The sequence below is a fragment of the Mauremys reevesii genome, linkage group 22 (genome assembly GCF_016161935.1).
Source record: "Mauremys reevesii isolate NIE-2019 linkage group 22, ASM1616193v1, whole genome shotgun sequence".
Lineage (NCBI taxonomy): Eukaryota > Metazoa > Chordata > Testudines > Geoemydidae > Mauremys > Mauremys reevesii.
This window is the reverse complement of record NC_052644.1, coordinates 7,973,355-7,993,791: the sequence shown is the minus strand read 5'-3', so window position 1 is coordinate 7,993,791 and position 20,437 is coordinate 7,973,355. Positions and strand designations below refer to the sequence as shown.

At 54.7% G+C, this 20,437-nt stretch overlaps 1 protein-coding gene across 4 annotated transcripts in view; it reads left to right on the top strand.

Annotated features, from left to right (window-relative positions):
* LOC120388091 (deleted in malignant brain tumors 1 protein-like) overlaps positions 1-17,328 on the top strand; it is a 55,774-nt gene extending 38,446 nt beyond the window's left edge. For 3 of the 4 annotated variants that reach the window (XM_039509665.1, XM_039509666.1, XM_039509663.1), the window contains 4 exons: positions 3,617-3,946; positions 13,685-13,993; positions 15,071-15,396; positions 16,033-17,328. In XM_039509665.1, coding sequence (XP_039365599.1) covers positions 3,617-3,946; positions 13,685-13,993; positions 15,071-15,396; positions 16,033-16,041 — 974 coding nt within the window. In that variant the 3' untranslated portion in view covers positions 16,042-17,328. The remainder of the gene's footprint in view (positions 1-3,616; positions 3,947-13,684; positions 13,994-15,070; positions 15,397-16,032) is intronic. The other variant, XM_039509664.1, reaches the window with a different exon arrangement.
* The last annotated feature ends 3,109 nt before the right edge of the window (positions 17,329-20,437 follow it).

Sequence of the window (20,437 nt, the reverse complement as noted above, 5' to 3'; positions counted from 1 at the left end):
TGGGGCTAGATGGAGACTGGGCAGTAGCTAAAACTGAGGTGAAGTGGGGATAGTGGGTTGGGGGTTCCCCAGGGAGGGGAGACCCTAAGACTGAGGGGATTACTGCTAGGGAGCAGCACCCCAGGTACAAGGGCACCGGGTCCGGGAGGGAGACGGGGGCCAGAGGACAGGTGGATCACCAGCCTGCAGAGGGTGCTCCGGAGCTGGAATGAGCTAATTTCCAGAAGTCACCAGCAGGAGGTGCCACAGGGGTGAGTCCACACGTCTACAATGGCATTTGCTAGGATTTGAATCAGTTCATTCTGCATATTTTTTCCTAAGTAATGAACTTGTGTTTCACGATCAGTTATTTTACGTAGATGCTCCTTCATGACTGGATCAAACAAAGCTAGCTATTCAACACATTTTAAAAAGTTTCCATTACCTGGAGTGTATAATTTTTCATTTCTACTGCAGCTGCCGAATGCTACATTTTGCCCACCAAAAACTCTCTCTAAAGCAATCAGACACTCTAATATTTGTTGCCAACATTTTTCTTTTTCCTTGATCACACGTACATTTTCTTCATCGATAGTTTTTCCTTTTTTTTAATTCAAGTTCTTTCCAATTTTGAAAACATTCCAAATGTTCTGTACCTCTTTCATGTGAAAAGAGAATTGAAGAGATGTTTTTCCATCCTTCAAACCATTTTCAGTAAGTGATGTACCAATTCCTTGATTTCTAAACAACCTGCAGCAAAAGCAAAACACAGAGTCCTTCGACAATGAATATTGTAACCAGTTTCGATGAATTTCTTCCCCATTAATGAGTTTCCGCTTGTAATGCTGAGCAGAGAATTTTCTTTTATTTCCATCCTTAAGGAAGGGAAATTGATGAACTTGTTCAGGTCCATGTTCCATGAGAATTTGACGCACACTGTCATCACATCTGGGCCATGAAGCTGGGTCCCCATATTGTAACTTGTTTGTAACGTCCTCATCCTTTCTTCCTTCTACTTCATTTATTTCAATTTCTGCATGTGTCTCTGACGGTGAATAAATTTTCTCCACTTCCATATCAATCTGATGCTGTGAGCTGCCTTCATCTAGAAGTAAATTTCCATCATCTTGAGTTTCCAAACTGCTTTTTTGTGGATGTGAGCTGCCCTCATCTCACAGTAATATACCTTCATCTTGATGGTCCAAACTGCTTCCATGTGGATGTGAGCTAACCTCCTCTCCAAGTAAAATTCCTGCATCTGGATGCTGTGAACTGCTTCCATCTTTATTTGGATTAAAGAGAAGATATTTCAGGAAGGATCCCTGCTGTTTTACTTGGTCCTTTTCCTTCTCAGCCTTTCGTTTACGATACTCAGCTCCTTTCTGCCACGGGGCATTTGAATATTGTTATGTACCGTGCTCCCGACGGCAAGCATTATAGCGTTAAGGATGGCTGACACACCCACCACATGGTTGGCGATTTAAACCACATTGCAGCCATCCCAACACGTCTTTTCATGGCTTAAAGGTTCAATGATTAGTAACATACACTCACTTACTTATCAAAACAGTTAGTTACAGTGTTTACACAGAAACAAAATGACTGTTTTCAACATTATAACCGACACTGGTTGTTTGGAAAGTAATCCCCTTCCTCACGGTTACCCGCTTGGAGTATGACATCATCACTTTTGTAGTCTATTAAGCATTAACGCTGTTACTTTTCTTTTATTGACCGTATTTATTACATGTGAACCAGTTATAACAAAGAAAAGTTCATAATTATACAGCCCAATAATAACGCTAAGGTTAATAACGCTTAAAGATACTCACATTTTGGATTTATAATGTTGAAAGACGTTATTCTTTATTCTTTGGCACCAAGAAACACAATTTTCCACAGTATTTGCTCGATTCTTAACCATCTACCTGCGAAGTGTGTTACAATGACCATTTGATATGTATAAACTCACGATATCACTGCTCTACATCCTTGATGTATATTCGAGTTAGTTATATTCACTAGCATTGCAGCTCTTGCCCTGGCAGATGTGTTTCATTCTGGCTGAGTTATGGCTTATCAAAATTGCGGAGTGGGTCATCTAGACCCTACGTCACAAATTGAAAAAAAAATTTGATAAAATATTATTTATTTTTGCAGTAAATAAAAGATTTGACATATTAAATTCTCAGAAATGTAGAGAAAATAATTATAAATCACATTCCCTCCATATGCACAAGGGAATTGAAATAACAAGATCTTCGTTATTATATTTGGTTTTTTTCCATCTTTTTCATTTTTTTCATTTATTTTTTTTTAAATTTACCCTTTTCCCTCAAATTTGGCTCCCCATTTAACTTGGCATCCTAGGAGACCGCCTAGTTTGCTTATATGTATGGGCCGCCCCGTCAGGACAACAACATTTCACTACCCCTGCATTCAAGTACTACAGTGATTTGTAACCTGGCACCAGCCAACACTGTCTACTGGATACCTAGTCAGAGTGGGTGTGTTCTTGTAAATACAGTCCGGTCCTGAAGCCTTTTCCCCAACCCCAGCTCATCACTAGCTGTCAGGGGAGAGCTCATTCCCACCTTGCTCACCTCTAGCTTGTTCAGCCACTTGACTGTGCATCCGCAAGGTCCCGTCTTCTAACGGGGCTCTGCTGCACCAACTGTGACTGTCTGTATTACTGTATTACAGGCACACTGAGAAGATCAGGTTAAGCCACATTTCTGCATTGCAGCAGTGCCTCCGGCCAGTCCAGTCAGGGTCCCATTAAGCCTAGTCCAGGATCAGCGTCCCAGATTGTAAATGGGCAGACAGAAGTTAGGGCTTCTGAAAATCCAGCCCAGCTCTGCTGTCATTCATCTGAGACTGGTACTGGGCTGGCAGCACTAGACACAAGTGCAGCAATGGCTGCCACAAAACGATGTTGCCAAGTCAGTCGTGGCAAGTCTGGTGGAACCACAAGGGCAGGTGGTTGCTTCAGGAAGGGGCCGATCTGCTTGTAGGAAGTGTGCATTGCCTCTGCACTGGTCGGAACCGTTGTCAGCCTGGTGCGCAGCAGGTTCCTGCCAGGCGTCCCTGCGCTCCAGGCAGTTCTAAGCGGGATGAACTCTGGGTGACGTTTTCAGGGAGCTATGGAGCCAACACATGTAAATTCAATGCTGATGTCAGGCTAAGAGAAGCACTAATGACACAGGTGACTGTGTTCAGCTCCCAGTCACCAAGATGCTAATGCCAGCATCTGCCCCACAGCACTGCACAGTATCGCACTGGAGCAAATATCAGCGCCAGGAGTGAGGGTGTAAATCTGCTCCCCAGGAGGTTCCTGCCAGCAGTGCGGGGGGTGATCTTTTTAAGTGCTCTAATGGGAACAGTAGGTCAGACTGCTGTCCAGTCTGCCTAATTGGGTGACAGTCTAACTAGGTGAGAGCTGGCTGGGAGGGGAGTGGACAATCTTCAACATTGCCCAAGTGATTAGCCTACTCAGTAGTAGGGAGCCCTTGGCAGGCAGTTGCTATGTGCAGAGACTGGTCAGATCTGTCGATGGGAGGCACTATGTTCCCCAGTGACACAAAAGATCAGATGCACAGGAACCTCCCTGAGTGTTTCTTCCCTTGGGTGTTTGCAGACGCTGGCATCTCAGAAGTGGCTCAGCTCCAACTGGTGAACGGTTCAAGTCGCTGCGCTGGGAGGGTCGAGGTGCTTCACAACCAGCAGTGGGGAACTGTGTGTGATGACAACTGGGACTTGCAGGATGCCGAAGTTGTGTGCAGGCAGCTGGGCTGTGGGACGGCGTTATCAGCACCAAGAGGGGCTCGATTTGGGCGAGGATCTGACCGTATCTGGCTGGATGACGTCAACTGCACAGGGACAGAAGTTGCCCTCTCCGATTGCAGGGCTCGGCCTTGGGGAGACAGTAACTGTACCCACGGAGAAGATGCCGGTGTTGTGTGCTCAGGTAACTTGCATCCATCACGTCACTGTGGGTGGTGCACAGATTGAGCTGGGGAGCTTTCAGCACAGACCCAGCTCTCCTGTCTAAGTCACGGCTGAGAGACAGACACCCCCAGCCTGCACTGCCCCCCCACCTCCATTGCAGAGCTCTGTAGGATCCATCCTGAGATCATGCCCTTCTTCCCCCCATGTTGGCACCGAGCTCCAGGCTGCAGGCATCAGTCTGAGCCCAGCCCAAAGTAAATAGGAAGGAGCTGGATCAGCGGCATCTGCCTGTCTGTCTGTTCTGGGGTGCCTGTTCGTACTGGGCAGTGGCCTGTAACCCCCATAACCCCAGCACGGTGTGCTCCGCAATGCAGGGCCCCCGGGGTCCGTGCTCTGTGTAACTGGCTGGCCCCCTCGGCCTGGCTGCCCAGTTTGTCCGTCTGCCCATTTTGGATCCACACAGTCTGGGCTAGATCACCAGTCTCCTGGGAGTGACCCCTTTAATGTGCCGGGCCCCGAGGCCCCCCCGCCCATCCCCAGGGGCAGGGCCATGCCCTTGGCACCAGCAGCCCCGTCTCTCCCCGTGGCTCCCTGCAGTGAGCCCAGCCCAGCCCAGCCCAGCCTGCGGGAGGCTTGTACTGGGCCCCTCCAGGGCCCCTGGCCAAGGGAGCCTCCCAGGCACACCAGCGGCCTTGCCATAGAGAGCAGGGCTAATAGTCACCCAGCCGCAGCGTCCCGCAGCCCAGGGCTGGCACGGAGAGGCAGGGCTAAGCCATTGTCAGGGGTGGCTCTAGGCACCAGCAAAGCAAGCACCTGCTTGGGGCAGCCCATTTGCAGGGGCAGCAGGGATCTATCATGGGACCTGAGAACCAACAGGGGGCTCTGGGAGCTGTAGTTCCTTGGTTAGCTCCCTGCCTATAGAGCCAGCCCTGGAGCAGGGAAAGAACTACATTTCCCAGCATTCCCTTGGCCACTACCAACTGGAAAGGAAGTGGGGGGACTGCATGCTGCAGCCTGCGGTGAGTGGAGAGCTGCACTGTGAATTGTAGGGAGATCATATTTTAACATTAAAAAAACAGGACACTCCAGGAGGAGGGAAGACCCCTCTGCCACCATCCGCTCCCTCTGACTGCCCCCCACAGAAACCCCAACCCATCCAACCCCCCCGTCCCCTGATCACCCACTCCTGGGACCCCGCCCCTAACTGCCCCCCAGGATCCCACCCCCTATCTAAGCGCCACTGCTCCTTGTCCCCTAGTCACCCCCTCCCGGGACCCCTACCCCTAACTGCCCCTTGGAATTCCACCCCCATCTAAGCCTCCTTCTCCTTGTCCCCAATGGCCCCCTCCTGAGACCCCCCCAACTTCCCCCCCTAGGACCCCACCCCCTACCTGTCCCCTGACAAACCCCTGGGACTCCCATGCCTATCCAACCGCTGCCTGTCCCGAGTGCCCCCTCGAACCCCTGACCCATCTAACCCCCTTCTCCCTGCCTCTGACTGCCCCCCAAACTCCTGCCCCATCCAATCCCCCTGCTCCCTGTCCCTTGACTGCCCCTCAGAACCCCTACCCTTCTCCAACCCCCAGCCCCCTTACCCTGGCACTCAGTGCCAGTGTGTCTGGCTCCACGCAGCGCCAGACACGCTGCTGCATACATGCTGCCATGCTCCCCTCCCCCACAGCACCTGCCTTCCAGATTTGAACACCTCAAAATTCAGGAGTGTTCAAGCTCAGTTTGGGCAGCTGTTACTTCATTTCTCCCAAATCAAACACTGATCCACTTTAACTTGCTGTAGAAAAAGTAGGATAAAATTGAGCAAGAAATGCTTCCCAGTGGTTATTAGGACTGGAATTGCTATTTTCAACAGCCATTGCCTTTTTGTTGGTTTGTTTGTTTGTTTGTTTGTTTAAAAGGAAGACAGTGATATTGCATCGGCAAATTCCCCATAGAAAGAAAGAGTGGGACAAAAGAATAATAAAGGCACCTCAACTTTTCCTCATTTATATAGGATAGTCTTATAATATGCATCCAGTATCCTCCAATCACACAAGCTGAAAATTGTTCCCCTTTACTGCAGTTCTGTAACCACGTGGGAACCAATCCTGTCTGTGTTTTGTGCACATCCAAAATTCCTGCTGAATGACCTGCCCTGGGAGCGAGTTACCAGTGACCCAGGGCTGCGGCGGAAGGAGGGTGCAGGTGGTGGGAGGGAGAGCCCAGGGCTGTGGTGGCAGGAGGTGTGTGGGGGGAGGGCACTGGTGGGAGAGAAGGGGGGAGCCCTGAGCTGGGGTGGCAGGAGGTGTGTGTGGGGAGGAGAGCCCAGGGCTGTGGCGGCAGGAGGTGTGTGGGGGGAGGGCACTGGTGGGAGGGAAGAGGGGATCCCCGAGCTGGGGTGGCAGGAGGTGTGTGTGGGGAGGAGAGCCCAGGGCTGGGGCAGCAGGAGATGTGTGGGGGGAGGGCACTGGTGGGAGGGAAGGGGATCCCCGAGCTGGGGTGGCAGGAGGTGTGTGTGTGGGGGAGAGCCCAGGGCTGGGGCAGCAGGAGATGTGTTGGGGGAGGGCACTGGTGGGAGTGAAGGGGGGAGCCCCGAGCTGGGGTGGCAGGAGGTGTGTGTGGGGAGGAGAGCCCAGGGCTGGGGCAGCAGGAGATGTGTGGGGGGAGGGCACTGGTGGGAGGGAAGGGGGGATCCCCTAGCTGGGGTGGCAGGAGGTGTGTGTGGGGAGGAGAGCCCAGGGCTGGGGCAGCAGGAGGTGTGTTGGGGGAGGGCACTGGTGGGAGTGAAGGGGGGAGCCCAGGGCTGGGGCGGCAGGAGGTGTGTGGGGGGAGGGCACTGGTGGGAGGGAAGGGGGGATCCCCGAGCTGGGGCGGCAGGAGGTGTGTGTCGGGAGGAGAGCCCAGGGCTAGGGTAGCAGGGGGTTGCAGCGAGGAGCCCAGGGCTGGGATGGGGGGCAGCCAACATTTTTTTTTGCTTGGGGCGGCAAAAAAACCTAGAGCCGGCCCTGGCCATTGTCCAGGTTTGAGCTCTCGGTGTCCTTGTCAATCCCAGGTGAGCCCGGAGCCTCTCCCCAAAGGCAGCTCTGAGCCGCCGCCTGCCCCACTCAGCCCTTTGGCACCAGGCAGGGCCGGGCTGAGTTCACAGCAGGCCAGGGAGACACGAGTGTCCCGTGATCAGCGCTGGGGCTTCCCTTGGCTCTCTGGACCCTCTGCTGATTTGGGTTTCAGTTCTTTAGCGACCCAGTCGCGCCACCCAGCCAGGAGGGGCCTCGCTTCTGCCCGGCTCCAAGAGCAGCACCTGTCATGGGGGGCAGGGGAGCTCCCTGCCCCTGCTGCACTTCTCAGGGGAAGAGCTCACCCTGCTGGGTGGGAGATGCCTAGGTTCTGCATGGCCTGGTTTGGAAGCAGCGGGCCCCTCTCAGGGTGTGCGCTGGAGCTGCAAGAGCCAAGCAGGGGGTGACTCTGCACCACCTGGCAGACACCCTAATGGCCTGACCATGCCAGCAACCCGGCCAGCAGGGGCTCCAGCATCTCTGCCCTGGACTGGGCAGCGCTACGCCGGGGAGATCGGTCCATGGCACGTCCTCCGTGACAGAGCTTGGGAAGCAGCCGGTGAATCCAGCAGGTCACCACCTGCTCAAAAGCTTGTTACTCCTGGGCATTAACACGAGCTCCCCTGAGCACATAGGCCCTGGGAACCGCGGGCAGGAGGGGGCTGGTGAGCCAGGCAGGGCACCTGGGAACTGCGGGGCAGAGGGGGCTGGCAAGCCAGGCAGGGTGCCTGAGAGCTGCACGAGGAGAGATCCACACACCAGAAGATGCAGCCCAGGCTGGCCCAGCCAGACACTCACTGACCCAAGGCAGCAGGGGAAGGCCAGGAGAGAGACACAACATGGCAGACAGGGACAGGACCCATGACAGGGGAGGGGGGTGTCAGCAGGAACCCGACTCACCTCCCGTGTGGGGGCTGGTGAGTCTGGTGGGTCACTCACCCTGGCCTGCTGTGTCAGGACGTCTCTTTCGAGCTCAGGACAATGACAGGCCAAGTGGGTCTCGAGGTCCCAGGAGCAGGGGGACAGCCAGGCTGGGGGGAGCGACTGCCTACTGATCAATCCACCCCCCACCTGGATCCCACTTCAAAATTTGTCTTCTAAGGTGCCTGCAAGCAGGCGGTGGGTGGAAGTGCCCAGCCCTTCGGCATAGGGCCCCTATTGGATCAGGCTCCCCCTTCCCTCATCTGCCCTGTGTGGAGAGCTCCCGCTTGGACTCAAAACGCCAGCTCAGCCAGAGAAGGAAGTGGAGCCAGCTGCAGAGATTCCGGGCAGAGTCAGAAGGGGAAGCAGTCAGAAAGTTGGGCCAGTGCCATGGGACTCAGGACAGTCACAGAGTGGGGAGATGCCTCTGAGGTCATCCCTGCTCCCAGTCCCCCGGCAGTAGCCAGCAGATCCCACTTACTCCCCTGCTAGAGCCAGAGCTAGAACCCAGGAGTCCTTGCTCCCAGTCCCCCCACCCCCTGACCTTCCTCCTCTAATCACCAGACCCCACTCACCTGCCAGAGCCAGGGAGAGATCCCAGGAGTCCCAGCTCCCCCCACTCCCCAACCACCAGATCCCACTCCCCTCCCAGAGCCGGGGACACCACAGGGGCCAGCACTGCCTGTACAGGGAGCCAAGTATCAGAGGGGTAGCCATGTTAATCTGGATCTGTAAAAGTGGCAAAGAGTCCTGTGGCACCTTATAGACTAACAGACATATTGGAGCATGAGCTTTCGTGGGTGAATACCCACTTCGTTGGATGCATGTAGTAGAAATTTCCAGAGGCAGGTATAAATATGCAGGCAAGAATCAGGCTAGAGATAACGAGGTTAGTTCAATCAGGGAGGATGAGGCCCTCTTCTAGCAGTTGAGGTGTGAACACTAAGGGAGGAGAAACTGCTTTTGTAGTTGGCAAGCCACTCACAGTCTTTGTTTAATCCTGAGCTGATGGTGTCAAATTTGCAGATGAACTGAAGCTCACCAGTTTCTCTTTGAAGTCTGGTCCTGAAGTTTTTTTGCTGCAGGATGGCCACCTTTAAATCTGCTATTGTGTGTCCAGGGAGGTTGAAGTGTTCTCCTACAGGTTTTTGTATATTGCCATTCCTAATATCTGATTTGTGTCCATTTATTCTTTGATGTAAGGACTGTCCAGTTTGTCTGATGTTCATAGCAGAGGGGCATTGCTGGCACATGATGGCGTATATTACATTGGTGGATGTGCAGGTGAATGAACCGGTTATGGTGTGGCTGATCTGGTTAGGTCCTGTGATGGTGTCACTGGTGTAGATATGTGGGCAGAGCTGGCATCGAGGTTTATTGCATGGATTGGTTCCTGAGTTAGAGTTACTATGGTGCGGTGTGTGGTTACTGGTGAGAATATGCTTTAGGTTGGCAGGTTGTCTGTGGGCGAGGACTGGCCTGCCACCCAAGGCCTGTGAAAGTGAGGGATCGTTGTCCAGGATGGGTTGTAGATCCCTGATGATGCGTTGGAGAGGTTTTAGCTGGGGACTGTAGATGATGGCCAGTGGAGTTCTGTTGGTTTCTTTCTTGGGCTTGTCTTGCAGTAGGAGGCTTCTGGGTACACATCTGGCTCTGCTGATCCGTTTCCTTATTACCTTGTGCGGGTATCATAGTTTTGAGAATGCTTGGTGAAGATCTTGTAGGTGTTGGTCTCTGTCTGAGGGGTTGGAGCAGATGGGGTTGTACCTCAGTGCTTGGCTGTAGACAATGGATCGTGTGGTGTGCCCGGGATGGAAGCTGGAGGCATGAAGGTAGACATAGCGGTCGGTAGGTTTTTGGTATAGAATGGTGTTAATGTGACTGTCACTTATTTGCACCGGAGTGTCTAGGAAGTGGACCTCCCGTGTAGATTGGTCCAGGCTGAGATTAATGGTGGGGTGGAAGCTGTTGAAATCATGGTGGAATTTTTCCAGAGTCTCCTTCCCCTGGGTCCAGATGATGAAGATGTCATCAATGTAGCGTAGGTAGAGAAGGGGCGTGAGTGGACGAGAGCTGAGGAAGTGTTGTTCCAGGTCAGCCATAAAAATGTTGCATGTTGTGGGGCCATGCAGGTGCCACCGGTCTGGAGGTATATATTGTCATCAGATTTGAAATAATTGTGTGTGAGAATTAAGTCACAGAGCTCAGCAACCAGTTGTGCTGTGGCATCATCAGGGATACTGTTTCTGACAGCTTGTATTCCATCTGTGTGTGGGATGTTTGTGTAGAGAACCTCTACATCCATGGTGGCTAGGATGGTGTTTTCTGGAAGATCACCAATGCATTGTAGTTTTCTCAGGAAATCAGTGGTGTCCCAGAGATAGCTGGGAGTGCTTGGTGGCATAGGGTCTGAGTAGAGAGCCCACATATCCAGACAGTCCTTCAGTGAAAGTGCCAATTCCCGAAATGATGGAGTGTCCAGGATTTCTGGGTTTGTGGATCTTGAGTAGCAGATAGAATAACCCCGGTCGGGGCTCTAAGGATATATTGATTTGTTCCTGTTTTAGTGTAGGGAGTGTCCTGAATAGATGGAGCAGTTTCTTAGTGTATTCCTCAGTGGGATCTGAGGGAAGTGGCCTGTAGAATTTGGTATTGGAGAGTTGTCTGGCAGCCTCCTTTTGGTAGTCAGACCTGTTCATGATGACAACAGAACCTCCTTTATCAGCCTCTTTGATTATAATGTCAGGGTGGTTTCTGAGGCTGTGGATGGCATTGCATTCTGCACAACTTAGGTTATGAGGCAAGCAATGTTTTTTTCCCATATTTTCTGCCTGTGCACGTCGGCAGAAGCATTCTATGTATAGGTCCAGACTGTCATTTCGACCCTCAGGAGGAGTCCATGTGGAGTTCTTCTTCTTGTGCTGTTGGTGGGAGGGTATCTGTGTATCTGTGTGCTGTTCAGTGTTATCTTGAAAGTATTCTTTGAGTCGAAGACGGCGAAAGTAAGCTTCCAGATCGCTGCAGAACTGTATCATGTTTGTGGTGGTGGCAAGGCAGAAAGAGAGTCCCCGAGACAGGACAGACTCTTCTGCCGGGCAGAGTGTGTAGGTGGATAGATTGACTATATTGCTGGGTGGGTTAGGGGTACCACTGTTGTGGCCCCATGTAGCAGGTAGGATTTTAGACAGCTTACAGTCCTTTTTCTTTGTAGAGAGGTGAAATGTGTAATGTAGATCTCCTGTCTTATTTTAGTGAAGTCCATTTGTATGGAAGTTTGATTATTTATCAGAGTCTCCGGTTGGAGAGCCCTTTTTTGATGTACAGGGAGCGTGACCCCCACTGAGCTCCTGCCCTGCTCCCTACAGCACTGGCCATCCTTTGCCACATCAACGGGTTCATTTGCAGGCAACACTATTGACTGCAGTGTCACTCCCCTGCCCTCCTCCCCCCAGCCCTGGGACACGTGCTGAGCCCAGTGCCCTGGTGCCAGGAAACGATCTTGTGTCCAGTCCATGGGCCGGCCCCTCACTCCGGTTCCTCCCGTACTGACCTGGCAGTCCTGTGCCAGCCCTTAAAAGGGGCTTCCCAGGCTGGTGAGGTGAGGAGATCTTGGTACCGGATCATGGCAGGATGGAGCTGCTCGCCCTGGGGGAGCCACAGATCTGTGGCTGTGCCTCTTGCTCTGATTCAGCGAGGGCCTCTCTGGGTGTGGAAGGCACCCGCCCCATCGGGGGGAGGTGCCGGCTTGGCAGCCCCTGCATCCCAGGTGTATCCCTGGTGTGGGTACAATGAGCTCTCCTGTTCTCTCCCCACCAGGAGATGTGGCTGAGCCATTCCCTGCCAAGTCCTCTACAGGGAGAGGGCCTCAGTCTGTGTGCTGGTGGGGCCAGGCAGTGCCCTCAGGGGGCTGGTTTGTGCACCAGGGAGAGAAGTAGGGCAGAGCAGCCGATGGGCAGCCAGCCACCCTTTGGAGAGTCAGCTGCCAAAGCACAGGTCCCAGAATGCAATGGTATTAAGGCAGGTTAGATCGCAGAATGCAACAGGAGTGAGGAGCCATGTTGTGTTAGATCAAGGGAAACAGAAACCCCAGCTATTCACCATCTTCCCCCCACACACCCCTTCCTTCCCCTGCAATTCTTAAAAAAACTCAGCTCCCTTGTGTGTTCACACTCAATCTAGCTCCTGTCCTCCAGGTCAGGGTGGCCCCTCTCTCCAAGGGGAACCTGCTTGTTATCACACTGACCCAGGCCCCCATTGCATCCCTGCCCCCACACAGCACGCGGACCATGTGCTGTGACCATGGCACATGAAGACTGTCCAGGCTGGGCAGCACAGGGCACACGATGGCCCTCCCAGGGTGTATGCAAATGCGATAGTGTCGGGGACTCGAACCCCAACAGCGAAGTTCGTTGTCTGACCGCAGAGAGACAGGCAACACCAGCAAGGTCCGATCAAAAGTTCTTTATTGACAAGTGCACGTGTCAGTAAAAGAACAGCTCGTATCCGAAGAGAACCAGCCTCCTCTTTACAGCTTAGTATTAGCTTATATAGACAGTTTTATTACGTCATAGATCATTTACTTAACCAACCCACCCCCTTTGTCTAACAACTAGAAATTAGACACCTTTTAATATATACGCATGCCTAGTCTCTACAGCATTAAATTGTTAATATCTCAACAAGCGCCAAAGGTTAGGAATGCGAGGGAGTTAAAACACACCAAACACTAAACCAAGGAGTTAGAGTCAGAACTGTGAGATGCTTGTGTTTCTTATCAGTTCTTCAGACAGTTTGTTTCTCAACATAACACAGCTGGTCCCAGCCCCTTCACTGATCTCACTGTTTCCCAGGGCTTTGTGAGACAATGCTGCTTCTCAGTATTTTCCACTCTGAGATTACCCAGAAACCTCTAGATGCTTGACTTCAGTCAGGTTGGCACAACTGGTTTTGCCAACATCTTTATTCAGGCCTAACAATAGGAAGGGAGCTGCGCAGTCTAACCAGCCCACCTGGGGGGCAGTGCCCTGTAGGCAAATGAGTGGGGCAGGTAGGGACACGCCCACCTTGCTCAAGGGAGCCAAGGTCTCTCCCTTCCAGCTGCCAGGCCTGGCCCTACTGCAGGGGCACGACCCTGTCTCCCCAGGAGCCGTGTGCTCTGCAGGGAGTGGACGATCTCGAGGGGAGACTACCCATCTTTCCCTAGTGACCACGTGGCCAATGGGAAGCTCTGGGTGTTTAATGCACATGCTGCTGAGTGGAAATGGGAGCAAGGGGTAATGGGGAGGAGAACGAGCTTATGGATAAGGGACAGGATGGGGACCCAAGAATCCAGATCCACCCTTGTCTTGATCCCGATGTCTGATGGTTATAGCACGGAAAGGGGGCCAGGAGCAGGGGGAGGGGTCAGGTTCTGTCCCCGTCTCTGGCCAGAGAGTGGTGTGAGGGGACAGGTTCTATTCCCTGCTCTGCACAAGGCTCACCGTGTGACCTGGGGTAAGTCACTTCCTGTCTCCGTGCTTCAGTTTCCCTTCTGTAAAGCAGGGGCATTGATGCTGCACCATTTCCTGGGCTCAGTGACCTGTCTGCAGCATGGTCACTGAGGGAGGGAGGGAGGGAGGGAGGTGCGGGAGAAGGGCCCAGAGTTAGTGTTGTGAGAAAGCCCATTCTGCCCTGTTCTGCACTCGCTGGCAATGCCTCGCGCTGAGCTGGGCCTTCAGTCCCTGCAGGCCATGGGGTCTCCCCGCGCAGCCCCAGAGCAGGCGTCTCAGCAGCTGTGTTTGCTTTGCCAGAGGTGAGGCTGGTAGGTGGCCCCCACCGCTGCGCCGGGCGTGTGGAGTTGCATTTGGACGGGCGCTGGGGCACCGTGTGTGATGACGGCTGGGACATGAAAGATGTGGCTGTGGTGTGCAGGCAGCTGGGCTGTGGGTCAGCCATGAAATCACTGACTAGTAAAGTGTTCGGCTCGGGCCCCGAGTCAGACCCTGTCCTGATGATGAACGTGCAGTGCCAGGGGACAGAGGCAGCGCTGGGGAGCTGCCCGTACGAGGATCCAGGGGACGTCTGCCAGCAGGATGAGGACGCTGGGGCTCGTTGCCAAGGTGAGCCGGCCTGGAGAGCCCTGGCCCTAAGGGAGGGATGGGAGGATGCCTGGGGTCCCAGGGTGGGGGCTCAGTTCTGACTGATCGGCCTTGCTGGGTGAGCACTGCACAGTCTGCCCAGGGAGCAGGGAGGGGACCTGACAGGCCCGGAGAGTGGGACACGCAGGGCCTGGGATCTGCTCCCTGTCATGTCCCCTTGCTCTCTGGTGGGGGTACAACGAACTCACCTGTTTCCCCCCTCAACAGGGGATGTGGCTGAGCCGTGCCCTGCCGAGTCGCCGCACAGAGAGAGGGCCTCAGTCTGTGTGCTGGTGGGGCCAGGCAGTGCCCTCATGGGGCTGCTCTGTGGACCAGGGTGAGGAGCAGGGCAGAGCAGCCGATGGGCAGCCGGCCCGGGCCTCCTGGGGCTGCCCCGTTCCCCTGGGTCCCAGCACGTGTCACTGCCGTGTCTGGCTCTAACTGCTCTGGACTCTGCACCGCCCGGCACCACTTTCCTGCCGGCACCATGGGGCTGGGAAGCTTTGGGGTGCACGGGCCCCTCTCTGCTGCTGACAGTTTCCCCCTTATCTCTCCCCAGCTGCAGATGTGGGAGTCTCTTCACCTTTTTCTCCCCCCAGCTCTGGTTTCTCCCTGTGCTGCCATCTCACTCAGTGCTGGGATCTGCCAGCTACATTATCTTAGATCAAAGGGAAGGGAGCAGAAACCCCAGCTATTGGTCCCCTGCCAGCACCCCTTACTTCCCCTTCAACTCTCAGCAAGAAGCCGCCAACTCTGCCAACCCATGGTGTGTTCACACTTAATCTAGCCCCTGGAGTCATGTGCCAAGGTGAGAGAGCAGCGCTGGCACCAGGCCCTCACCCCTGCCAGACTCAGGTCAGGCAGGGTGTGCCATGGCCCCAGCTGCGCCTGGCAACAGCTGCCCCTCCGGGGTGGGCACACAGGGCACAGAGAGCACAGCACTGGCGCCCCTGTGATGTGGGGGTCAGTGCCGGGCAAGCCCCCTCCACCAGCCAGGCCGTGCCTTCCCAGCATGCACTGGGGCACCGACCCAGCTGACCCCACTCCCCTTCCTCGCAGAGCCCTTCGCACTGCGGCTGGCGGGTGGCCCAGGAAAGTGCTCTGGGCGGCTGGAGGTGCGGTATGACGGAGTGTGGGGCACCGTGTGTGACGACAACTGGTCAGAGACCAACGCCCAAGTGGTCTGCCGGGAGCTGCGCTGTGGCCTAGCTCAGCCACTGGCCCCAAAGCTGCAGGACCGGCCCCGCTTTGGCCAGGGTACGGGGAAAATCTGGCTGGACGACATCCGCTGCAAAGGCACCGAGGAGACCTTGCAGAACTGTGCCCACCAGCCCTCCAGCTACCTCAACTGCACCCACCAGGAGGACATCAGCGTGGTCTGCCAGGTGCATGCCCACACCCAGGGAGAGGGAGATACAGGGAGCCCCACAACTTCTGGGTTCTGTCCCAGCTCTGGGTGGGGAGTGAGATCCAGGCAGCTAGCAGAGGGGCTGGGAGCCAGGACTCCTGGGTTCTGTCCTAGCTCTGGGAGGGGCGTGGGGTGCAGGGGGCTAGAACAGGGGGACTGGGAGCCAGGACTCCTGGGTTCTGTCCCAGCTCTGGGAGGGGAGTGGGATCCAGGTGGCTAGCAGGGAGGCTGGGAGCCAGGACTCCTGGGTCCAGGCAGGGAGTGGCTGTGTCAGTGGTGAGGCTGGGGCAGGGCCGGCTCCAGGGGTTTTGCCGCCCCAAGCTGCCAAAAAAAAAAAAAAAAGCCACGATCGCGATCTGCGGCAATTCAGCAGGAGGTCCTTCGCTCCAAGCAGGAGTGAGGGACCCTCCGCCGAATTGCCGCTGAATCCCTGAAAGTGCCGCCCCACTCCCGAGTTGCTGCCTCAAGCACCTGCTTGATAAGCTGGTTCCTGGAGCCGGCCCTGGGCTGGGGCTGGCAGAAGCACGCAGTTGGGTATGTGGCGCTCCCTGGAGCCATCGCCCGAGACCATGGGCATTGCTCCCTAACCGCCCCTGCTCTCTTCATCCCACAGGACAACTGAGCCAGCCACAGCTCCTCCACGGCCTCCCATTGATTCCCCCCGCCCCCGAGCTTTCAGTGCATCCCCCCTGCCACCAGGCTCTTCCTCTCTGCTGCCAGGCTCCCTGGCCTTGCCCGCCCAGCCCGGGGATGGCTGTCGGCTGTGCAGGGGCATGGCTTGGTGAGTGCCCGGGGGATTCCTATTTCAGGGATGAATGCAGGCGCCCAGGGCATTCCCCTCCCACTGGGTGCCACACTCTGTGGGCTGCAGCACAAAGCTGGCAAAGCCTGGGGCTCGCTTCTCACTAGCAGTGGGGCAGCTCGCCCTGGCAGGCCCTGCTTGGAGCACGCGTCTCCTGGGCCATTGCTCCAACTGCAGCCAAGGCAGCCACCCTGATAAACCCGCCATCGCCGGGGTGGGGCTGCACCCCCCCCCCTCAGGGGCTGGGATACACGACTATCTCCCCCAGAAGGTCCATGCTGCATGGACAGGTAGGAGCCAGGAGGGGGAGAGCCCCATGTGCCACACGCCATCCCAAGCTGAGCAGATGCGAATAAAGAGCTGAATCCGCTGGATGACCGACTGCCCCGCGTCTGCCTGCGTCTGCCAAGTGCTCAGCGCTGCACAGGTGGGCCCAGGCCTCACCCAGCACAGGCCTCACCCCAGCCGGTTCACAGCTTGACGCACTGGGAACAGCCCAGTTCCTGAGAGCTGTGGGCAGAGGGGTCCGGAGGAGCCAGGCACAGCAATGCCCTAAGGAAGGAAGGTGCTGCCTCCAGAACTGGCCCAGAGACAGCGAGCTCCTGCAGGCTTCGGGAGTCCCAGCTTTGGCCAGTAGATGGCAACAGTCTGCATGACAACACACACAGCCCACTCCTCACAGTCAGTCCCTCCCAGGGCTGGGGATAGAACCCAGGAGTCCAGGCTCCCAGCCCCCCCTGCTCTAACCCACTAGACCCCACTCCCCTCCCAGAGCCAGGGATAGAACCCAGGAGTCCAGGCTCCCAGCCCCCGGCTCTCAGCAGCTGTCCCTGTTCCCTCACAACTGGCTGGTGTCCCTGCTGACACTGGGCCAGTGTAACCTCTCCCAGCATCTCTGGGCTGTGACCATGTGTCCTGGAGTTGGGGGCTGGAGGGGCAGCCTCTTTTTGTTCTGGTGCAGATGGGGCAGCTCCTCCTCCCAAGGATTCCCCATTCATGGAGACGCCCCCTGTGCTCAGCTCCCCTGCCCAACCTGAGGGAGTGGTTGGGGCCGTACAGTCAGGGAAGGGGGGACAATGTGTCTGGGAGCCATTTCCTCCCCTTCATGGCACCCACTGCAGCTCCCGACCTCCACAGGTCCGGGGTGGGTGCTGGGGAGGGAGCAGACCCTGGGCCCCAGAAGGGGAGGGGCACTGGGAAGGGAGCTTACTCTATGCCCCGAGGAGGGGGAGTGCTGGGGAGAGAATGGACCCTGCGCTTTGACAAGGGGAAGGGCTTTGGAAAGCTGATCCTGTGCCTTCAGGAGGGGAGGGGTGCTCGGGAAGGATCTGACCATGTGCCCTGAGGAGGGGCACGCCAGGGATGGTGGGGACCCTGTGCCCCAAGGAGCGGAGAGGTGCTGGGGAGGGAGAGGACCCTGTGCCCTGAGGACGGGAGGGCACTGGGAAGAGAGCTGACCCTGTGCCCCGTGGAGAGGAGGGTTGCTGCAGAGGAAGCTCACCCTGTGCCCTGCGGACGGGAGGGTTGCTGTAGAGGGAGCTCACCCTGTGCCCTGAGGAGGGGCAGGGCACAGGGGAGGGAGGTGACCCTGCATCCCTAGGATGGGAGAGATACTAGGGAGGGAGCAGACTCTGTGCCCTGAGGAGGGGAGGGGCGCTGGGGAGGGAGGTGACCCTGCATCCCTAGGATGGGAGGGGGGCTGGGGAGGGAGCTGACCCTGTGTCCCAAGGAGGGGAGGGGCGCTGGGGAGGGAGGTGACCCTGTGTCCCAAGGAGGGGAGGGGCGCTGGGGAGGGATTTGTCACGTACACTGAGTTTTCCTTCTGTGTCCATCACCGAGAAGCATTCCCAGACCTTGTTTCTTTCATGCGTATCAGGGTCTTCTTTTCTTTACAGCACCCCATTTTTGCCTTCTCAGGGCAGATTACATCAGACACACTTGGCTGCTGGCTCCAGGCTCTTTTCTCCTTGCAGTTCCTCTCCGCCCAGTCCCACTGTGATGGAGTAGGAACTGTCTGTGTGGGGGATGGGAGAGCCGGGGCTGACTTTAGGTGAGGGACAGGACCTGAGCCGGTAACCTGAGCCAGGCAGGGGGGAGGGGAGGTCAACACCTTTGCCTGGGAAGCTGGACAAAGGAGGGAGCCTGCTAGAGAGGGTTTTGGTCAGTTTCAGTTTGGGCTGGGTGGGGGAATTCAGGGAATCCTAAGCTGGGATCCAAGCACCCTGATCCCCCAGAAGGACCTGATTGAGGGGTCCTGGTTGTGCCTACAAGCTCTGCTGTAGCCTGCGTTCCTGTTGTCCAATAAACCTTCTGTTTTACTGGCTGGCTGAGAGTCACTGTGAGTCCCAGGAAGAGGGGTGCAGGGCCCCAACTCCCCCATACTCTGTGACACCCACATACACTCCCTTGTTCACACTCCCTTATCTCCCCCACACACTCCCTTGTTCACACTCTCTCTGATCGAGTGATAGAATATTGCAAGGCTGGAAGGTTCATACAAATGGTAACTGAAAAAGTTACAGAGCTTGCAAAAGTTACAAAACTTATAAGGCTATGCTAACGATGATAAAGTTACAAAGTTTGCAAAAGGTTACAGAACTTAATGATCATACTAGCAATGACCTAAAAGTTACAGATCTTACAATCGCATTCTACTGGATTGAGCGTAGGCTTTACATAACAGAGGGGAGGGGCGCTGGAGAGGAATATCATAGAATTATAAAATCATAGACTTTAAGGTCAGAAGGGACCATTATGATCATCTAGTCTGACCTCCTGCCCAATGCAGGCCACAGAATCTCACCCACCCACTTCTATAACAAACCCCTAACCTATGTCTGAGCTATTGAAGTCCTCAAACCATGGTTAAAGACTTCAAGGTGCAGAGAATCATCCAGCAAGTGACCCGTGACCCATGCTGTAGAGGAAGGAGAAAAGCCCCCAGGGCCTCTGCCAATCTGCCCTGGAGGAAAATTCCTTCCCAACCCCAGAAATGGCGATCAGCTAAACCCTGAGCATGTGGGCAAGACTCACCAGCCAGACACCCAGGAAAGAATTCTCTGTAGTAACTCAGATCCCACCCCATCTAACATCCCATCACAGGCCATTGGGCATATCTACCGCTAATAGTCAAAGATCAATTAATTGCCAAAATTAGGCTATCCTATCATACCATCACCTCCATAACCTTGAAGCCAGATATGTCTTTTGCCTCCATGCTTCCCTTGGAAGGCTATTCCAGAACTTCACTCCTCTGATGATTAGAAACCTTCATCTAATTTCAAGTCTAAACTTCCTGATGGCCAGTTTATATCCATTTGTTCTTGTGTCCACATTGGTACTGAGCTTAAATAATTCCTCTCCCTCCCTGGTATTTATCCCTATGATATATTTATAGAGAGCAACAGTCTTGCCGACCCTTCCAGCCGGATTTTATTTATTTTCCAAGAGACAAACCAAAAGAAGAAGAACAGCATAAGGCAATTTTGTTGCTGGCCTTATTCTCTGCTCTCTGGTCTTTCCTCCAAGGTTATTGCCAAACGCTCTGTCTCTAGCCATCCTTGCTGCTCCTTCCTTTCTCTGCAGCTCCTGCAACTCTCTCAGCCACTTCCTCTTCTGCGCCCTGCTGATCAGTAAATGAATCAGCTGATCCCTGTTCAGGTGGGCCTTCTTAGCTGCGAGGGTTGGCTGAGCTCAGGCCTCCAGTCCTTATAATGCCAAGCCACCCATGACGGGGCTATTTACAGGGACAGGCCATAATAAAAAATCTAGTCCTTTTCTGCGTCACCTCCCTCCCGCTCTGTTTTACCAGTACAGCTAGCACCAATACCGTGTGTGTTTCGTTCTCCCATTCCATTCTTCGTGTGTTTACATATTGCTCCTTCTGATAGCACATCCTCACCACACAAGTTCCCCAATCCAGCACCCCTTCTTTAATGATAATAATAATTCATAATAAACAAATGACTATTTATCAAAAGAAAGAAAGAAATTCCTAATTCTGACATATCCTGCTTTCTTTGTATGTGTCAGTCTTCCTTAAATCACAGGGGCTTTGTATTAGGGAGTGTCCTTACTTTTTCTGTCTTGTAAAGCACACACTATTGACACTGAACAGATAAATAATGGAGACATCACAAAAATAAACCCCAAACCCTTTGTCATAAAGATTGTTCTCATCAGTAAAGCAAGCTATAAAAATTAGGAAATGCACAAA